General features: G+C 38.4%; 1 protein-coding gene across 1 annotated transcript in view; it reads left to right on the top strand.

Moving 5' to 3' along the window:
* The window catches only part of MEI4 (meiotic double-stranded break formation protein 4), a 160,200-nt gene that overhangs the window by 83,646 nt on the left and 56,268 nt on the right, over positions 1–20,286 (top strand). The window contains exon 3 of the mRNA XM_056110066.1: positions 18,567–18,698. Coding sequence (XP_055966041.1) covers positions 18,567–18,698 — 132 coding nt within the window. The remainder of the gene's footprint in view (positions 1–18,566; positions 18,699–20,286) is intronic.

Below are 20,286 nucleotides of genomic sequence, written 5' to 3'. Positions count from 1 at the left end.
GCTCAGCCCTGATCTGAGCAGGCTTGGAGATCTCAGCCCCGGGACCTGCATGTCTTTGTTCCTCTGCCAGTACCTTCATGCATGTGGAGAGTGGTCTCAGCATGGTGGTGGCTGGTTCTGGAGGTCTTCAGCTGTGGGGCTCTGCTCAGGGTGGGGAGGGAAACTCAACCCACCTCCCTCCAAGGGGTCCCTGTGAGGACAGCCAAGTGGGGGGTCAGAACATGTCAAATTGTGAAAATATACACCTAATAGACTACTACTCGGCAATAAAATAAAATCTTGATTTTTGCTACAACACAGACCTAGAAGGGAATCAAATTGAATGACTCAGAAAAAAAGTACCATTTCACTCATAGATGGTATAAAAAGGGAAACAAAGGATAGGACCAGCCAACGTCAATAAAAAGCCTTCAACCCTGGGGGACTGCATGAGCTCAGCAGTAGCCTTCTGGGGAAGATCCCTGGTACCACCAAACACAAAGAAAATATGAAGCCCTGACTACAGAACTCAGGCTAGCAAGCTGGAGGGGTTGAGCTGGAAGGCACCTGAACAGCCACGGAGACACAGTGCCCGCTTCCGTGGCGGGTGTGGTGCAGGAACAAGCTGATGCCTAGAGCATAAACATTTACACGACTATAAACGCGGGGCCCTAATAAAAAAATTTCCAAATGGGGATATGTTTGCATTTACTCCTGTCCTTTTTTTATTTCTGGGAGTAGCATTTTGTAATTTTCTTTGTACATGCCCTTTATCTTCTTAGTTAAGCTGATTGTGAGGTACTTAATTTTCTGAGGCACAGTTGTAAACAGGATTTCTTTTTTTTTTGTATCAATTCTCTTTCATTATTTGTGTATAGGAAAGCCAGGGGCTTCTGAGTACTGATTTTGTAATGCCACTCTACTACATAAATCTATTATTTCTAGGAGTTTTATGCCCAGTACTCATCCGGTAAGGGGTTAATATCAAAGGTACAGAAAGCTTTTACAAGAAAAAAAAAATCAAAAAATGTGAAGAATTGAAAAAAAGAGGAAGTAAGAAGAGGAAAAGAAACATTCTCAAAGAAGAAACTCAAATGGCCAAAAGGCAAATAAAAAATACTCTACGTCACTAATCATCAGGGATATGCAAATCAAAAAAAGTTGAGATATCATCTCACACTACTGAGAGTGGAAAACATCCAAAAGGACAAGAGCAACCAGTGCTGGCATGGATGCGGGGAGAAAGGGACTCTCACCACTGTTGGTGGGAATGCCGATTTGTTGAACCTTTTTGAAAAGCAATATAGAAATTTCTCAAAAATAAATAAGTAAAGCTCCCATTTGACTCAGCAATACCACTTCTGGGAATAATACCCCGTGGGATCCAGAAACACATTTGCACTTCTGTGTTCATTGCAGTACTATTCACAATAGCCAGGATCTAAAATCAACCGGAGTGCCTGAGAACAGGCGATTGGATAAAGACACTATGGTACATCGACTGAGGGGAATACAATGCATTTGTAGGATAAATAAATGAAGTCATGAAATTTGCTTATAAATGGATAGACACAGAGAGTACCATGCTGTGTCTGTTACAGAGGAAAAAAAAAAGTGCCTTCCATAAAGGCAGGCAGGGGTTGCGGATGGGAGGAAAACATTGGTGGTGGAAAATCTACACTGGTTAGGGAGGGGTTAGTTAGGGATAGGAATATTATATGACTGAAATCCAATCATGAACCTTGTTATTGTGTATCACTGTGATTCCATTTAAAAAATTAATGATTTTAAATCTATAAATCAGATCATTGAAGTTGGCCAAAGAAGGGCTTTTTCAAAGTGTCATCAAACTGAAAATGGCTTCAGGGTTTCTATTTAAGAACTTGATTGCCTCCTTCTACCATATTGGCTGGAAATTTTTTTTTTAATTTTTTTTTTTTTTTTTTTTTTTTTTACTTTTTGGGTCACACCGAGCGGTGCACAGGGGTTCCTCCTGGCTCTGCACTCAGGAATAATTACTCCTGATGGTGCTCAGGGAACCATGTGGAATGCTGGGAATCGAACCCGGGTCAGCTGTGTGCAAGGCAAACACCCTATCCACTATGCTATCACTCCAGCCCCGGTCTGGAAATTTTAAAGTCCAGTGCTATATAGATTACATTTCGAAATGTCATTGTTTTGTTTCTATTATATTTATGACCATTTGTTTTTATTTAAAATTTTTTTAAAAGCAATATTACTGCAAAACTTTACATCTATTTTTTTTCTTTAGCTCATATCTGGAAAGTAGAAGAGGATCTTTCAAAATTAAAGCCTTGTTTGACTATGTCTTTATATGGTAAAAAATTGTATGTCCCATTGGAAGATTAAAATATGAGTTACATTGATTCCAATCTAAATTGGCTTCCTGAGTTCCTATTTGAAATTTCTGAACAAAAGTATCACCACTTCCCCTGAAAATTAATCAAATTACATTTAAATTTCAACTTTTCTAGAAATTTAAATTTTGATTTCTGTTCTGTGTAAACATATGAAAAAAATTTTGACATTAAGATACCTATTTCACCATTTTAATACTTGCTGTGTATTATTATTAGATATTTGCTCGAGCGGGCCCAGTAACATTTAGTAGTTAAAAAATAAAATTTCAATGTAAGCATACAGCTTTTTCATTTTTCACATTTAAATATGTTTAAAACAAAGTATGAGCTCATTTCCCTTAAGTTTATTTTAATATTTCTGTTTATTTTCCTCTGAATCAGCCATTTATATTTTTACTAATAATCTTACAGAGTAGAAAACATTTTAACTGCTTAGTTTTTAATGATCATTATTGACTCTTCTGTCATGTTCAGTAGGTTTATTCTCTCTCTCTTTTTTTAAGTTATTACCTACAGTTTAAAATTTTTCTTTAGGTTAGTTTTTGGCCTGAATCATTTTTCTTCACAGTACTTAGGAAAGACTCAGTACCTGACCAACACTGCAATTAATTGTTTTCTGCTATTATTCCTTGTATTAAAAAATTACCTTTCAGGGTCTGGAGTGATAGTATAGCAGGCAGGGTGCTTGCCTTGCCCTTGGCAGACCTGGGTTCAGTTCCCACCTTTCCATAAAGTCTTTAGCACCCATGTGTAGGCCCAGAAAGAAAAAGAGAAATCAGTAACCTCTCAGTCTACTTTTAATTCAAATTGATATGGATGTTAATAATTACTCAGTGATAGTTCAATTTATTTCTACAGTTTTCTTCAGTTTCCTCTTTTCTTCCTCCTCCAATGAGTACTTCAATATGAAGAATACTTTTACATGATGTTGTAGAATTAGAAGTTAGGTGGTAGCTTTCTCTTTTCTGTTTAAAATATAAACACTTGTGGATGGGAATTTAAAAATACCCTAGACAGATCTTGGTATTGGGTTCATTGTAATTTGTTGGAACATGAATTCCTTTAGTTTCTTGTACTTAAGTGTTCTAGGAAGATTACATTGAGTTTTTGGGATGAGTTCAACTTTCTTGTTCAAGGAATGATTTTCATAATATCTAACTTTATGTGAATCTTCTTTTCTCTATTTTTCTTCATTTATTATTTCAGTATACTAATTAAGTTTGAGTTTGTCTTAACTTCCCAAGGACTTAAACTTTTTCTTCATGATTTTATTCACTATGTACTCTGTAGTTTTATGACCATATCAGAAAATATTAGTTTCAAACATGCTTCTTTTGGTGCAGATTTAAGTGTACTACAAAAGACCTAAATAAATTATAAGTAGAAGATGGCTGTGTACTGAAGTCTGTAAAATACCAGTGAGTGAAATAAAAATATATAAGTAAATGGAAAGATAGTCCATGTTTGTGAATTAGAAGAATATTGTTAAAATGCTCATAGTACCCAAGTTAGTATATAAATTCAGTGCAAACCTTATCAAAACTCCAGTGGTATTTTTCACAGAAATAGAAATAAAAATTGTATTCAGTGGAACCACTAACAACCCCAAAAGCAGACCAATACAGTAGGGAATGAGGAATACATCTGAAAGGATCATGTTTCCTGATTTATAAATAGATCAAGAAGCTAAAGAAATTAACAGTTTTACACTGATTTTAAAATTGACACAAAGAACAGAATGCAGAGCTCAGAAATTAATCCCATAGGGATAGCCAATTAACATTTGACAATAGAACCAAGAATACTCATTAGGGAAAAGAGAAGTCTCCCAACAAATGTGATAAGTAAATTCGAACCATTATTTTGCACCATTCCCCATTATCTTGAAATGTTTTGAAGAGAAAAATGTAAGATCTGATATTGTGAAACTCCATGAGGAAACAGGGAGAATGCTCCTTGACAGTGCTGTCTTGCAATGAGGTTTTGGATATGACAACAAAAGCACAAGCGACAAAATCAGATAACCACAAAGGAGACAACTTCAGACTAAAAACTACTTCACAGCAAGGGAAACCATATGGAAAACGAAAAAAAAGTCAACAAATGGGAGAAAACTTTTTGCAAGTCATATACCTGATAGTTAACATATAATATAGCACTGCACTGTCCTCCTGTTGTTCATCAATTTGCTCAAGCGGGCACCAGTAATATCTCTATTGTGAGACTTGTTACTGTTTTTTTTTTTGGCATATCAGATATGCCACAGGGAGCTTGCCAGGCTCTGCCCTGTGAGCTGGATACTCTTGGTAGCTTGCTGGGCTCTCTGAGAGGGACGGAGGAATCGAACCTGGGTCAGCCACATGCAAGGCAAATGCCCTACCTGCTGTGCTATTGCTCCAGCCCAACCTATATTAAAATAAATTCATGTATCTCAGCAAGAAAAACAACAAAAAACTAAACAATCTGGGTAAAAAAATAATCTAGAAATGAGAGCTGAATGGACAGTTTTCCCAAGAAGACATAGAAATATTGTTTACAAAGATAAAGAGATGCTGAACATCTTTAATCATGAAAATGGCCATCAAAGCCACAATGAGTTGTCACCTTTCTCCTGGTAGAATAGTTGTCAGTGAATAGGAAATGTTAGCAAAGATATAAAGCATAGGTAACTTTTGTGCCCCACTGATTGAAATGTAAATTGGGACAATCACTGTGGAATAATTGTGGAAAACAATGCAGAGGGCCTTCAGAAGTAAAACAGAGCTACCATATGATCCAGAAATTCCATTTTGTGGATATATATATATATATACATATATATATATATATATATATATATATATATAAAACACAAGAAAGTTGAACTCATCCCAGCAGCTGAGGACCTCTGGAGCCAGCCACGGCCATGCTGGGACCACTCTCCACACATCCGGACGGGCCTCATGCATAAAGGAACTGGCAGCGGAACCCAGGCATGCAGGTCCCGGGGCTGAGGTCTTCAAGCCTACTCGGATTGGGACTGGGCCTTCTCCACCCAGAAACCCCCATCTTCCAGTAGATAGGCATCACACCCACCAGCTGCCGCCAGCGCCAGGTTGGTCCCATCAACGGCCAAGACGCAGAGACTATACAACCCAGCTCCCGGAAGACATCTTATTATCTTATTTTTCCTTTGGAGAACCCGGCAGGCTACCAAAAGTATCCTGCCCACACAGCAGAGTCTGGCAAGCTTCCCGTGTCGTACTCAATATGCCAAATACCAGTAACAATGACGGGTCTCATTCTCCTAATCCTGAAAGAGCATTGAAATGGCTCTTTTAAAATCTTAGGGCTAGGAAGGAGACGTTACTGGTGCCTGCTCGAGGAAATTGACGAACAACAGGATGATTGTGATCATGATATATATATATATCTTTATATATATATACAAGCTCCCGGGAGAGCACAAGGCAGAGTCTCCTACCCTGTGTCTGACTATCCTCGCCAGGGCCCAACAGCTGAAGACTTCCAGGCCCCAACCAAGGCCTTACTGGAGCCACTCTCCACACACTTGGATAAGCCTCAGACATAACCGAACTGGCAGAGGAACCCAGGTGTGTGGGACCCGGGACTGAGATCTCTAAGCCTGCACGGTTTGGGACTGGACCTGTCAGTAGCTAAACAGTTACACCCTCCAACTGCCGTGTAACCCCAACAAAGGCCAGGATCCAAAGATTATCACAACAAGCTCCCGGGAGCGCGCGGCCGCATTTGCGGCCGCGCGACTATTTATTTAATAATTTTCAGGATACCTTAAATATCCTTAAATATCCAACCCACACGGCAGAGCCTGGCAAGCTATCCGTGATCTATGCCAAATAGACCAAATTGATATGCCAAATCCAGTAATAAATGGATCTCATTTCCCTAACCCTGATTATGCAGAGTCGAGAAGGATATGGAAGGAGAAGCTGATAAAACACCAAGGCAGACATGGGCTGCCAAAACGCAGAAAAACAAAAATGATTGTCTGTACTTTTAATGCTCGTACGCTGGCATCTGCTGCATCCATTGAAGACCTTATGGTACAAGCACGAAAGATCAAGTACGACATCATTGGTCTGACCGAAACGAGAAGACATCAATCCCATCATGCTGTTTTCGACACTGGAGAAGAACTGTTCCTTGGAACATGTGATAAAAGAGGCGTCGGTGGTGTCGGTATCCTTGTCAACACAAACTTAGTCACAAGCATTGATTCATTTGAATGCCTAACAACCCGAATCGGACGATTACACTTGAATAAATGTGGCTCACTACCGGCAGTTTCTATCTTTGTTGTCTATGCACCAACATCCAGTTATGGTGAAAAAGAAACTGAGAAATTCTACATGGAGCTGGAGAAATTCTATAAAGAAGATCACACCTTCTACAAGATCATTGTCGGCGATTTTAATGCCAAGATAGGACCAAGAAGATCAGTCGATGAACTCCACATCGGAACCCATGGCCTGGAATGGAACGAACAAGGTGACAGACTGTCTGAGTTCATCATGTCAACCAAAACCTTCCATGGTAACTCACAATTCCAAAAGGCTGAATCTAAACGTTGGACATGGGAGTCTCCCGATGGACGGTTCCACAATGAAATAGACCACATCATATTCAATCGGCGGTTTTGCCTAACCGATGTTGCTGTTGTCCCAAAATTCCAAACGGGATCAGACCACCGTCTTCTTCGTGCAAAATTCTACCTCACAGAACGAGGAGAAAAGAATGCAAGGTTTAAGAAGAAGACTCCCAGAACAACCACCAACTGGGAACTCTTTGGCTCTGTTGCAGCAACATGGGAAGATGCCGTCATTGACAACATTGATGAGGAATACGATCGAATGATTCAACACCTCCATGATTGTGCAAGGAATGCCAAGAGAGAGATAACCACAAAAAACCGTCTTTCTTCGAACACTCTTGAACTTATTCGCCAACGTGGCGTGGCACGTGCCTCAGGCAACCACAAGCAAACGTCCGAACTGGCAAAACAGTGCAGAAAAGCCATCAAGGATGACCTCAAAAACAGGAGAGCAGCAGTACTGGTAGATGCAGCAGAAGCTGGGAAAAACATTCGTAATGCCCGCCTGTCCTTCACCAACTACAAAACCAAGATGACTGCCCTCCGACATCATGATGGATCTATCACATCTTCCAGAAGGGCAATGGAGAAGATTATTCATGAATTCTACTCAGATCTCTTTAATAGCCACATCCACTTGCCCACATACCACATACCACATGATGGATATGTCGTTCCCAATGTTCTCCCTTCTGAAATCCAACATGCCATCTCGTCGGTAAAGAAACAAAAAGCACCTGGCCCAGACAAGATCAGACCTGAACACCTGAAGAACTTACCATCAGTACTCATCAATACATTAGCTCGACTCTTCACACGCTACCTGTCTGAATACAAGGTTCCATCCCAATGGAAAACCAGCAAGACTGTACTACTATACAAGAAAGGAGACATCCACGACATTGGCAACTATCGCCCAATCTGCCTATTGTCTGTCATCTACAAACTATTCACTCGAGTCATCCTGAATAGGATTAGCAGAACACTAGATGAAGGACAACCATGTGAACAAGCTGGATTCCGAAAAGGATTCAGTACCATCGACCATATCCACACAATAACCAAGCTCATTGAGGTATCTCGGGAGTTCAAGATGCCGCTCTGTCTAACGTTCATTGATTTAAAGAAGGCCTTTGATTCTGTTGAGACGGAAGCGGTCATGGAAGTCCTAGCCAATCAGGGCGTACAAACTCAATACATCAGGATCCTTCGTGAGCTCTATTGCGGATTCACTACCAAGATCTCACCATTCTACAAAGAAGTAATCATCCATATCAAGAGAGGGGTTCGGCAGGGTGATACCATTTCACCAAAACTCTTCAGTGCCACCCTCGAGAACATCATGCGACGACTAGAATGGGAAAACATGGGAGTGAAGATAGATGGTCGGCAACTACACCACCTCCGCTTTGCTGATGATATCGTTCTAATAACACCAAACATCAGCCAAGCGGCACAAATGCTTGCGGACTTTGACCGTGAGTGTGGAAAGGTCGGACTACAGCTGAATCTTACGAAGACAATGTTTATGAGAAACAGCCTTGTTCCTGACGCTCCATTCGCTCTCAACGGAACCACCATCTCCGAATGCAACAGTTATATATACTTAGGTCGAGAAATCAACATGATGAATGACCTGGCACCTGAGTTACGCAGGAGGAAGAGAGCGGCTTGGAATGCCTTCAAGAGCATTGAAGAAATAACTAAAAGGACAAAGAACCTCCAACTACGAGCACATCTCTTTGATTCCACTATTCTTCCTGCATTAACATATGCCTCAGAGACCTGGACCCTACGAAAACAGGATGAGAACACTATTCGGGTCTCTCAAAGAGGAATCGAAAGAACTATGCTTGGAATATCACGATTCACTCAAATGAGAGATAGAATCCGGAGTTCTGATCTTCGTCAACGCTCAAGAATCAGAGACGCTGTCTCATTTGCCAAGACATCAAAAATCAGATGGGCTGGACATGTAATGAGGTTTACAGACAACCGCTGGACTAGAGCCATTACTGATTGGATTCCACGAGACATCAAAAGATCACGTGGACGCCCACCTATAAGATGGTCAGACTTCTTCGTCAAGACCCTAAATGATCGGTTTGAGGCTCTACATGTTCCTAAAACGAACAGATACCATTGGGCTACGCTAGCACGCAACCGGGATGAATGGAGACGTTACTGGCACCCGCTCGAATAAATCGATGAATAACGGGGATTAAGTTGCCTGTATATAGCCTGTCCTCCCGTTGTTCATCATTTGCTCAAGCGGGCCCAGTAACGTCTCCATTGTGAGACTTCTTGTTACTGTGTTTGGCATATTGAATACTCTCAGTAGCTTGCCAGGCTCTCCGAGAGAGGCCGAGGAATCGAACCTGGCTCGACCGGGCTGGCTGTGCGCAAGGCAAACGCCCTACCACTGTGCTATCTATATATAATTAAAGCTGAGCTACCATATGATTCAGAAATATTGAATTTCTGCATGATGTGGTAGCTCAGCTTTAATTCTGAAGGTCCTCTGTATTGTTTTCCATGTTCATTTATATATACACACACTTATGTGTATGTGAATATATGTATATATACATATATGTGTGTGTATATATATATCTATATATATATTCTCTCTCAAAGAAAACTGATCACTGGACAGAATTGAGTGCTGAAAGTAGGAAATGGGATATACGTGATGACCTTACAGTACCTGTGTTGTAAACGATAATGTCCAAAATGAGAGTGGGGGTGGGAGGAGAGAGAGAGAGAGAGAGAGAGAGAGAGAGAGAGAGAGAGAGAGGAGGAAACGTGCCTGCCATAGAGGCAGGATGGGGGGTGGAGGCGGTGGGAAGAACACTGGAAACACAGACATCTGTCTATAGATAAGTGGAAAAAGGATCTGTGCTCATAAAGAATGTGTATATACATAAAAACATGAGGATTTTACATAAATATTATTTAGCCACAAGGAAGAGGAAAATCCTGCCATTTGTAACAACCTTGTTTTAAGGGCATTATATGGAGTGAAATAAGTGAAGGAAAGAAAAAATGCTAAATATTAGTACATTTGAAATCTAAAAAACGAACAGATACACATAGTAGACTTTGGGAGTAAAGGGATTAGTTCAACTGGGTAGACAGTGGACAAAGAATGAATCTGTGCTAGGGATCTAATTGCTACATGATAATAATACTGAAATTGCAGAATAGATTTTAAGTGTTTCACCTTACACAACGTATACTGTGAGGAAATGGGAGGTGTTAACTAAGTCTAATGAGGAAATTCTATTATATGCATTTATGTTGAAACCATCACAAATTGTACATTTTAAATTATATGATGGACAAACTATCTCAGTAGTGATGGAAAAAATTTTATATTTCTGTCTTCTAGTTGCTAGAATAAGTTAGCATACTTTCTCTACTTTCACTAATGATATAAATCCCTCACTGATATGTGTTCACTCCAAGTTTGTCTAAGAATCACGTTTTTAACTTTTAGAAAAGTATCCTTTCCACATCGGGATCAAGCTGGATTGCATTTTGATAGCTTTTTATTGTATGTTGCCTACCATTACCAGCACTGGAGCAAAATAATCTTACTTTATTCTTTATGGATTGTTAGTGATAATATGGGATTTTTGCCTAGTCACTGGCACTTGGATTCCAAGCAGTCAGGATTTGTTCTGGAGATTGAATGATTCTCTATTTAATTCTGATTTTTTTTACTTTTAGCTTCTCGTGAGCGGTAACTTTGTTGGGTCCTATCTTTTAGCATCATGACGGTTTCATGAATAATTTATTATAGTCAATCTTAATACATCCAGTTATTTTTTGCATTACTTTATTAAATCAGTTGCCTTGCTCACTTTGACTCACACTAACATAGGTACTCACGTGGAGCCCATTTTTTTTTCATATGATAACTTACTTTCTGTTAAATTGGGTTGTTTGCCTTGTCACACTAAAGTTTTAAAATCTCGGTGAAACACCTTCTGTTTTACAGGACTAATTGGTTTTGCTCTGGTTTTGAAGAACCAGCAAATGAGAAGAACCTCTTACTCTTGAATTTTTTTTAATAAAGCCTTAGTTAGATCGTTTCATTGTCTGGATGTTTCTGGTTACAAGAAGTGTATCTGTTGTGGTTTCTTACACACTGATAAGATACATTTATATTAATAGCTCTGGTTGATATTGCTGAATAATCTTGGTTATTCAAGTGTTCTACCAGTATACTTTATAGCCCTATGGTACAAAAAAAATTATAGATGCTTATTTTCTCAGTTTCTTGGAAATAATATCTTTTAGAGATATCTTCCCCCCAAACACTGGTTTTCTTACTTTATAAAAGAAACAAAAAAAAGAAAATTAAAGAGGGTGAAATATAAAATTAGTTGCTTCAGAAATGTGGAAATGCTTAGTGTACAACATCTGCCCACTTTAACAGTCAATACCAAGTTTCCTGTGAATTTGAGTCTTTGATGTTGATTTTTTTTCTTTCTTACTGTTTAGTCTGTTAATAGAAATTGATTGGGCACACAGTAGCAATTATATGTCCTTAGCTCAATATGTAATAAATGGAAATTCTTATCAAAACTGAAGAAATTATTAAAACATATTCCATGAGTGTTTCTGAGGGCATTCAGAGTTTTTTGGCCAGTACTAGTATTAAGCATAGTTCTAATATCTATCTTATAATGAGCACTTTGGTGGTGATGAGATCAAGTAACTTGTACAATGACATAAATATTAACATCACAATAACAATGTTGCCAAAATTATAATATAAATGTTCTTTTTTCAGAATTAGAGTTGCTGCTTCTTCTGCCATGATGAAGGCAGATATATAAAATTTCAAGATTTCCAGAGTCACAACACTAGCACTTTCTGTCATTAATTGAGGATCTCTGGAATCCAGAATTTTCCAATTAAAACTCTCATCATAATTTTTCCAAACTCACAGTGTACTGATTACAGACTGTAGCTTTATTCTAAAGGATTGCCTGTAGCCTGCCTGCCTTTGACCCCGGGTAACTTTTTATTTTTCCATAAGATCACCTGATTAAGAAATTGAGTTCAGAATTTTAAGTGAATTGCATTCAGAACTCTTTTTCTTTTTGGCGCTGGAAACAGGTTCAAAGAATGTTCAACTGTATATTCTGCAGTATACTGTAGACTAAGTTTTTTATTATTCAACCTTTATTTATTCCCTTTTATTCCACTTCAAACTTTCTCAGCAGTAGCGATGTGTTCTACAAATACAGTTCACACTATGTGCTACAGAAGTCAAAATGTTTGGGCCTCTTCATCAATTATTTCATGTACTGTAATACAATTTCATCTGATCATATAGTAACAATTAGATTTAGAATAATTCTGGTTTTGTATATTGTAATTTGTGAATAAGTTATACTAAGAGGAAAAAATTATCTTTTGTGACCTTAAGTCCTAGTATTTATCAGAAGTCCATAATTTCAAATTTGCTTATCCTCTGTAGCCATTCACATTCTCCAGTGTCCTTAGACATCAGTAGTAAGATTTAGCTAGATTTTCTAAACTTTAAGATCTGACCTATGGTTCCTCATGAAATTACTGTCTCATCTGGGTTCTGTAGTTCTCTGTTTGCTTCTCTTACTAGAAATTATCAGTGATATGATGCATATATATGTATATAGAAATATAACTCTATCTACAGATCTATATGTACTTGTTTAGAACATAGATTTCCTGTTACTCAGCTTTGTAATAAGTAGTTTCCCCCAATGATGAACAACTTTGTAACTGAAAATAAAAAGAAGTGGTTTCCTAGTTGAAACTAAGTACTCGCTGTTCAAGGAGCACTAGATTCTGTTTTTATTTGCCATTTGATCTTAATTTTTTAGCTGATTATGGAATAATGCTCTGTCTAAAAGCGATAGCACAGCGGGTAGGGCGTTCGCCTTACAAGCGGCCAACATGGCCGACCCGAGTTCGATTCCTCCGCCCCTCTCGGAGAGCCCGGCAAGCTACCGAGAGTATTCGATATGCCAGACACAGTAACAACAAAGTCTCCAATGGAGACGTTACTGGGCCCGCTCGAGCAAATGAAAGTATATTGCCTCAAAAATCGACATAATACCCGTTAAACTTTTTTGATTAGTCACTTGGTTTTCCCTTCCAAGGGGTGTTCTGACATGAATCAGATAACGAAACTTCCCAAGTTTATCAAGAAACCGAATTCTGTGATGCAGTCTCTGGAATGCATGTTTTATCAAGGTCTTCAAAATATTTTCCATGTCAGTATGGTGTCAACAATAGGGTGTTTTGGTGTTCAGGGTCCTGTAAACCAATCAAACAGAGCTAGAGAGTTGACAGAAACTGAATTGGACAGAAAAATTATATTGCTCTCTCCTTGGTGAATGCAAACTGCTTTAGTTTACCCGTATTTTTTTTAAGTATTTAGATCAAAATATGCATAGAAGCATCCTGAACACTACAGCATTGATCTTTCTAGGAAGGAAATAACGTCTAGAAGAATAGAATGATAGCATTAGAATTACCACCACCGAAGGGGCTGAGGAAAGGAAAAGCCTTATACATGTAGGGCCCTGGGTTTGTTCCAAGGCACTGAATGACTTCTAATTAGGGCAATATGAGATTTTTATTTTTCGAAGGAGAAAAGGGTATGATAATTGACTTTCATTTTCCAAGATTTATTTTCTCTACAGGTCGAATAGATTTATTGGGTATATGGGTAAGTGTATCTACCTCTGCAAATTTCAAGACTGATTTATGTCACTGAGCTCTGTGAGTGCTTTGGGTATGTATAGAGATCAGAGCATCATTGGGAAGATTGAATTTGCAGGAATGACTTGATAAAGCACTGGGATACCAAGATATCTCCTGCTGCTTCTAGAAATTACATCCATAGGATGTCTTAACCAAGTTGAGAATCAGCCAGAACAGTGTCACCTTTGCCTAAATTTGTATAACAATGTATACCCCATGTCCTGGTTCTCTTCTTACATTAAGTCAAGGTCTCAATAAGTACGTCTCATCAGCAGAACTCAAATCATATTTGGAATCATATTTGAAATTCTAAATACAGAGGGAACTGGGAAATTTTATTTCTGGCTCTCTGATTCATGATATGCATAAAGATGTGCTTCACGGAAAAATAAAAAAAAATTAAAAAGATTTCCCTGTTAAGCAGTTATTAAATCAGACACTTTACAGTTTCTGACTAAGTAAGCTCACAAAGACTGTTTTTGTCTCTTTTTGCTTCTGTGTTATCCTCTCTTAAAAGTTCCACTGTTGGGACTGGAGCGATAGCACAGCGGGTAGGGCATTTGCCTTGCACGCAGCCGACCAGGCTTCGATTCCCAGCATCCCATATGGTCCCCTGAGCACTGGCAGGGGTAATTCCTGAGCACAGAGCCAGGAGTGACCCCTGTGCATTGCCGGGTGTGATCCAAAAAGAAAAAAAGATGTTCCACTGTAGTTTGACCAAAGGACAAATATCATTAAATTGTAAAGTAGAATAGAGATCATCTTTATAATGCACACAGAATTTTAATCCACTCAAACGGTTATTGTCTATAATTATATGAACTTCTGTCATATTTGGGAGACAACAGTAATTTTTACAGAAGAATTTGGAAACACTTGAAAATGAATTTTTTCTCTCAGTAGTGTTCTTTAATCATGCTAATTCTAGAAAATAGATTCTACTAAGTAGATTTTAATTTTATTTTTAGCAAATAACTTTTCAAGCATCACTAATTAAATTTATATAACCATCAGCGATTTTACACTCATCCTATCTTATAATAATATAATTCTCTGAGAACTTATTACATGCTTCACACTGGTAAGCATTTTTGCTGTCTGCTCTTGCCAGCATACAGCTCTGTGAGGTGGCCGACAGCAGAGTTGCTGTTTGAAGATATGCAAGTTATGGTCTAAAAGGTTAATGAGTAATTGGTGGTGCATATTTATAAGTAGTACTGTGATGGGATTCTACTCAGACAGTGTTGAATGCCAGAGTGTACAAGTAATCTCATGACTGCCTTCATTTTATTTCCATGCTTTAAAATCTCTTATTTATTTATTTATTTATTTTGCTTTTTGGGTCACACCCGGCGATGCACGGGAATTACTCCTGGTTCATGCACTCAGAAATTACTCCTGGCAGTGCTCGGGGGACCATATGGGACTCTGGGAATTGAAGCTAGGTCGGCTGTGTGCAAGGCAAATGCCCTACCCGCTGTGCTATTGCTCCAGCCCCTAAAATCTCTTATTTCGGTGTGACAACTTTTTAAGAGTTATCTTCTTAAAGAATTAAATATTCGAGTGCTTGCGAGATAGTATAGTTGGTAAGGCATATGCCTTGCAAGAAGCCAAATGGGATTGATCCCTGGCCCTGCAAATGGTCTCCCCACCCTGCCAGGATTGATCCCTGAGCACAGAGCCAGAAGTAAGCCCTGGACCCAGCAGATATGGCCACGCACACCTCTACATACACAAATTTTTTGAAAGGAAGAACATAAAAAGTGAAAGCATCAGTGAAATACTCAAATGGGGGCCAGAGAGAGACCGCAGCAAATAAAGTGTTTGCCTTGTACATGGGTTCAGTCACTGTCAGGAGTGGTTCCTGAGTATAAAGCCAGGGAGAGAGAAATGAGCCCTGAACACTGAAGGGTGTGCACCACCCTCACTGCAAAAAACAAAAAAAGCAACCTCAAAACAGTTTAGTAGAGCTTTTCATTCAGGTACATTTTTATTCAGGTACAAAGGAAAACATTTAAAAAAGCAAGTAAAACCTAGTAACTGGTCCTAGAAAGCTACAGATGGTTTGAATCTCAGCTCATTATATATTAAAATATTTGAATGGAGAGCTGGAGAAATAATACAGGGGTTAAGGCACCTTGCATGTGGTTTATCCTGGTTCATTCCCCATCACCTTTAAGTTTCCTCAAGCACTGCCAGGAGTGATCCCTGAGCACTTACAGCTGTGGCTCAGAAACCAAAGATAACTTTTTTAATTTTATTTTTATAAAGTTGGTGATGATGTTTTATTACATTCACTATTCCACCACAAATCCCGCTGCCATCACACATTCCTACCACCATTATTTTCCATTTTCCCAACCACTACCCATGGCTGCCCCAATAGTGGACCCTAAAAAATTTATTTTGTATTGTTTGTTATGAATAATTTGCTAAAAATGAAAAAAAATTCCTTGAAGAAAATGTTTTAAGAATGTTGTATCTCAAGTACCAGGAGGATTACTCCATAGCGTTGAGGACAGCCGCACATGCGAGGGGAAAAGGCAGCTCAGATAGAGAAGGGAACACCAAGTAAAGGGTGTTGGGAGGTTCCTCTCAGGATGGGAAATGCGGGATGAGAGTAGACTATAGTCTGAACAAGATTGCCACTCAATGTCTCTTTTGCAAACCATAGCACTCAAAAGGAGAGAGATAACAAAAGGGAATGCACTGCCACAGAGGTAGGGTGGGATGGGGAGATGGGGGGTGGGAGGGATACTGGGACCCGTGGTGGTGGGAAATGGGCACTGGTGGAGGGCTGGGTATTCGATCGTTGTATAACTGAAACCCAAGCACAAAAATTTGTAAGTCTACAACTGTACCTCATGGTGTTTCACTAATAAAAATTTAAGGGAAAAAAAAAAAGGAATGTTGTATCTCACCTTGAAGCCACTAAAGCCTTTGTATAAGAGATAACTAACATATTCTTTCAGGATAACTTTTGTGTATTAATATTTTCTTAATTGATATTTTTTACCTTCCACTTTATGTCGCATTCAGTGTGGTATGTTACTTCTGGTATATCAGTATTGTAGAGTATGAGATGTTGTGCGCGCCTTAGGAATTCTAAAATTTTGAATGGGGTGATACAGGTAGAGTTACATTTTTTCACCAGATGGTTCTGGAAGCATCTCTGGGGTCTGGAAGCATCCCTGCAGTTTGTTGATCTCTTTCAAGATTTATTGATGAATCTGTGGATGATGGCCAGTTAATGAGCTTATTAATTGTCTCCAGAGACAATTCATGGACATGACTGTCAGGCTCCCGGAAGAATGAGGATAGGGAAAGGTCGCCAATCTCCAACTCCATGAGAGCCTGGAGATTTTGGTCACAGAATCTGCATACCTGAGCTTTTCAATAGATTCATTCCTGGTTGAGGCTAGCCCTGAGTCTGTGGAGTCCAGCTGTGAACATGGCAGCAACTGGATTATAGATGCTTTGGGCAAAAAAAAAATATTTTATATGGAAATTAGAATGATAATGAACTATGATTTTTATGGTGATAAATATACGTTTTGGTATTAAGTTGATAAGTTGATCTGAAAACGTAGGAGAGCTAGTTAGTTCATATCCAGATTTATAAAGTGGACATTTTTATTGATGTATGCAGTTCATTTGCATTCTTATTATTAGATTTTATTTTTTCAAAACATTAAGAAATAATTATATATAAATGCTCATCCTACAAGGCCACAGGTGACAATTTCATATACCTATTACAGTTTCATATACACATTACAGTTTTTATACATATTTACTTAGCATTTAATATACATGAAAGCAAAATCCCCAATAATTTTAACTTCATATAGAACAGTGTCAAATAGGCACTTCTTTTTTGCATGTGTTCTGCTATACCCTTGATAATATCCTTTTATTACTTTAGTAAAGGACAGTTTTAATAAATTTCCAGTTATTAGCTACACAATTTTAGTGTGATTAATAATCCAATGGGATTTTTTTCTAGTAACTAAGAGATATATTTTATTGTCTCCCACTGTTCTTTAATTTGTTTATGAGTACTTCTGCTACCTTTAGATAAAAGTTTAGAATCCCCAGTTTTTCCTCAAAAGTTACTCTCTTTTGAAGGCTGGAGCTATAGTACAGCAGGTAGGGCATTTTCCTTGCAGGCAGCCAACCCAGGTTTGATTCCCAACAACCGAGATGGTCCCCTGTGCACTGCTGGGAAAGTTACTCTCTTTTGACTTGTGATCAAAAGAGAAGTTACTCCACCACCTCTCACTTCAGCCTAGAAATGAGTGAATGAATAGATCTCCCTAAAGACTGCTTCAGACTTCTTTCTCTCATCTCTGCCAATATATCTGGATATACGACCATATTCATATTCTAGTAAGTCCTTAAGAGTCTTCTTTTATCCTCAATTATGTATGCCAATGATTATCCAGTTACCTTTTAATACTTCAGCTAAGTTTTGTTTAGCTCTGTCATATGCTTTATAATACTAGCTTCATAGAAAAGCTAATCGCATAATGCTATTACAATCTGCCTGTTGCATAGCTTTGCTTCAGAATCACATGGATGTGCAAGAGAGCTAGTACAGTGAGGAAGTCGCTTCTCTTGTACATTGCCAACCGGGGTCAGGTATGAGCACTGCTTTGTGTGACTCAGCAGCACACCTGGGAAACAGAAGTGCTTCAGAATGACACAGAAACACACTGACACTTTCCATAAATCTCACAATGAAGTCTTAAAAAATTTCCCACCAGAAATATATTTTTACTTAATTTACTACTATATAAATACCTTTTTTTAAAAATTTTCATCTTTAGTTTCAGATGCAGCACTATGTCTCTCAAAACCTAGTAACCCTGGGAAGTTGTAGCTTGTTGAGAAAACCTACAATATTGCTACTGCTATCAGAAATAAACAGCTTTGCTGACGATCTGGGTACCATCAGTCAGGTATGTATAACTGTGACTTATAACAATAATTCATTTCTAGTTATATCTATGGGCTTTTTCTTCCTTTTCACTGCTTCTCTCCTTGTCCGGTTTATATCATAGTAATTACCTTATGTCTAATGTTTGTGGATGTTGTTACTTTCTACCGAAATTATGGAAAGATACATTTAGAGAACAGTTTTAAAATAAGCCCATTGAATCATCTGTAATTGTACATATGTGCCAAAGTTGCCCTAAGGACAGTGAAGGGAATGCTTAGATGAATGACTTGAGCTTCACAGCATGTTGCTAAAGCAGTGAAAAAAAAGTAAACGGAGGAGAAGAGTAAATTGAAAGAAATAGGTAACTACCAGTTTTTACCACTAATTACTCAGCCTGTTGCCAGGCCATATGCCAAACTAATTAAGTGGAACTCTCTAGCATTAGGATGCAGGTATTAGTATTGTTAAGGCTCTCCAAGTGATTCTGTTCTCAGCCAGTGTTGAAAACCTGCGCTTTAAATCAACCTTTTAATCTATGCAAAGTCTCATATATCACTGCAGACAAACGTGCCTAAGAAACAGAAGTCATCCCATATTTCACTATTGATGTTGGGATATTATGTGTTCACTTTACCAACTCATTTAATATTCTTGCTGTCTCCATGCTAGAATTACAAAGCATAATTAAGGAAAATCAGAGTCAGGTAGAAATGTTTTGGTCCAGAAGAAATTATTAAGGAAAACATATATGAAATAGCTTAAGTCCAGCATGTACAGCTAACTTATCTGCATTTAATAACTTGAGCAACCTTATAATCTAATTCTATTCATAGTTCGATATGGTATATCTCATGCCTAATCATCTCTCAAGTGACTAATGAGCTGTAAACTTTCCTAAGACCTGTCAGATATTTGTTAAGTAATTAATTGGTGATCTGAAGGAGCTGAAATCCATTTTGGAAAGAAATAATGCATTTACTAATTGAATTTACTAATTGAAAAGGGAACAAAGTATTAAAATGCATGCTGGAATTAAAGAGTTCCAAGACCTAGAAAGTGAACAGTGTAGCTTAAAGTTCCCGAAAAGGTTTCATGGGTAAGAAACAACTTTCAAGATAAATTTTACTTGAAAAATCGATGACAGCAGAATATAGAGGCACTGGGTATTATTTAAACAGAGTATGTGGGCCAAAGAACTTGTACAGCTGGTATGTTGCTTACCTTGCATCCAGCTGAATTAGGATCTCGGTCCCTACCTAGTACCTTGTGGATCCTGGATCTCCACCAGGTATGATCTTTGAGCACAGTCTGGATTAAGCCCTGAGCACAGCCAGGTATGACCTCCAAATCACAGTGAAGTAAAAATAAACTATCCTAAAATTTTGGACACATGAATTATTACATCCCAAGCACCAGACAGTGCAAAACTATAGCTTGTGACCTAAAGTAAACAAATAGTCTAAGTCCCATCACTGCCTTCACTTTTGCACTCTTTGATAGATTCTACCATAAATTGCAGCTCTGACACTATGAGAGGTGTAGAGATTGGCATTTAGGAATCATGGCATAGTTGGTATTTCATGTTTGAGGTCATAAAGAGAAGAAAG

This window comes from Sorex fumeus, unplaced genomic scaffold, assembly GCF_029834395.1.
Source record: "Sorex fumeus unplaced genomic scaffold, SorFum_2.1 ptg000008l, whole genome shotgun sequence".
Lineage (NCBI taxonomy): Eukaryota > Metazoa > Chordata > Mammalia > Eulipotyphla > Soricidae > Sorex > Sorex fumeus.
Note: the sequence above shows the minus strand (reverse complement) of the source record. Positions and strands in the feature narration are given on the sequence as shown.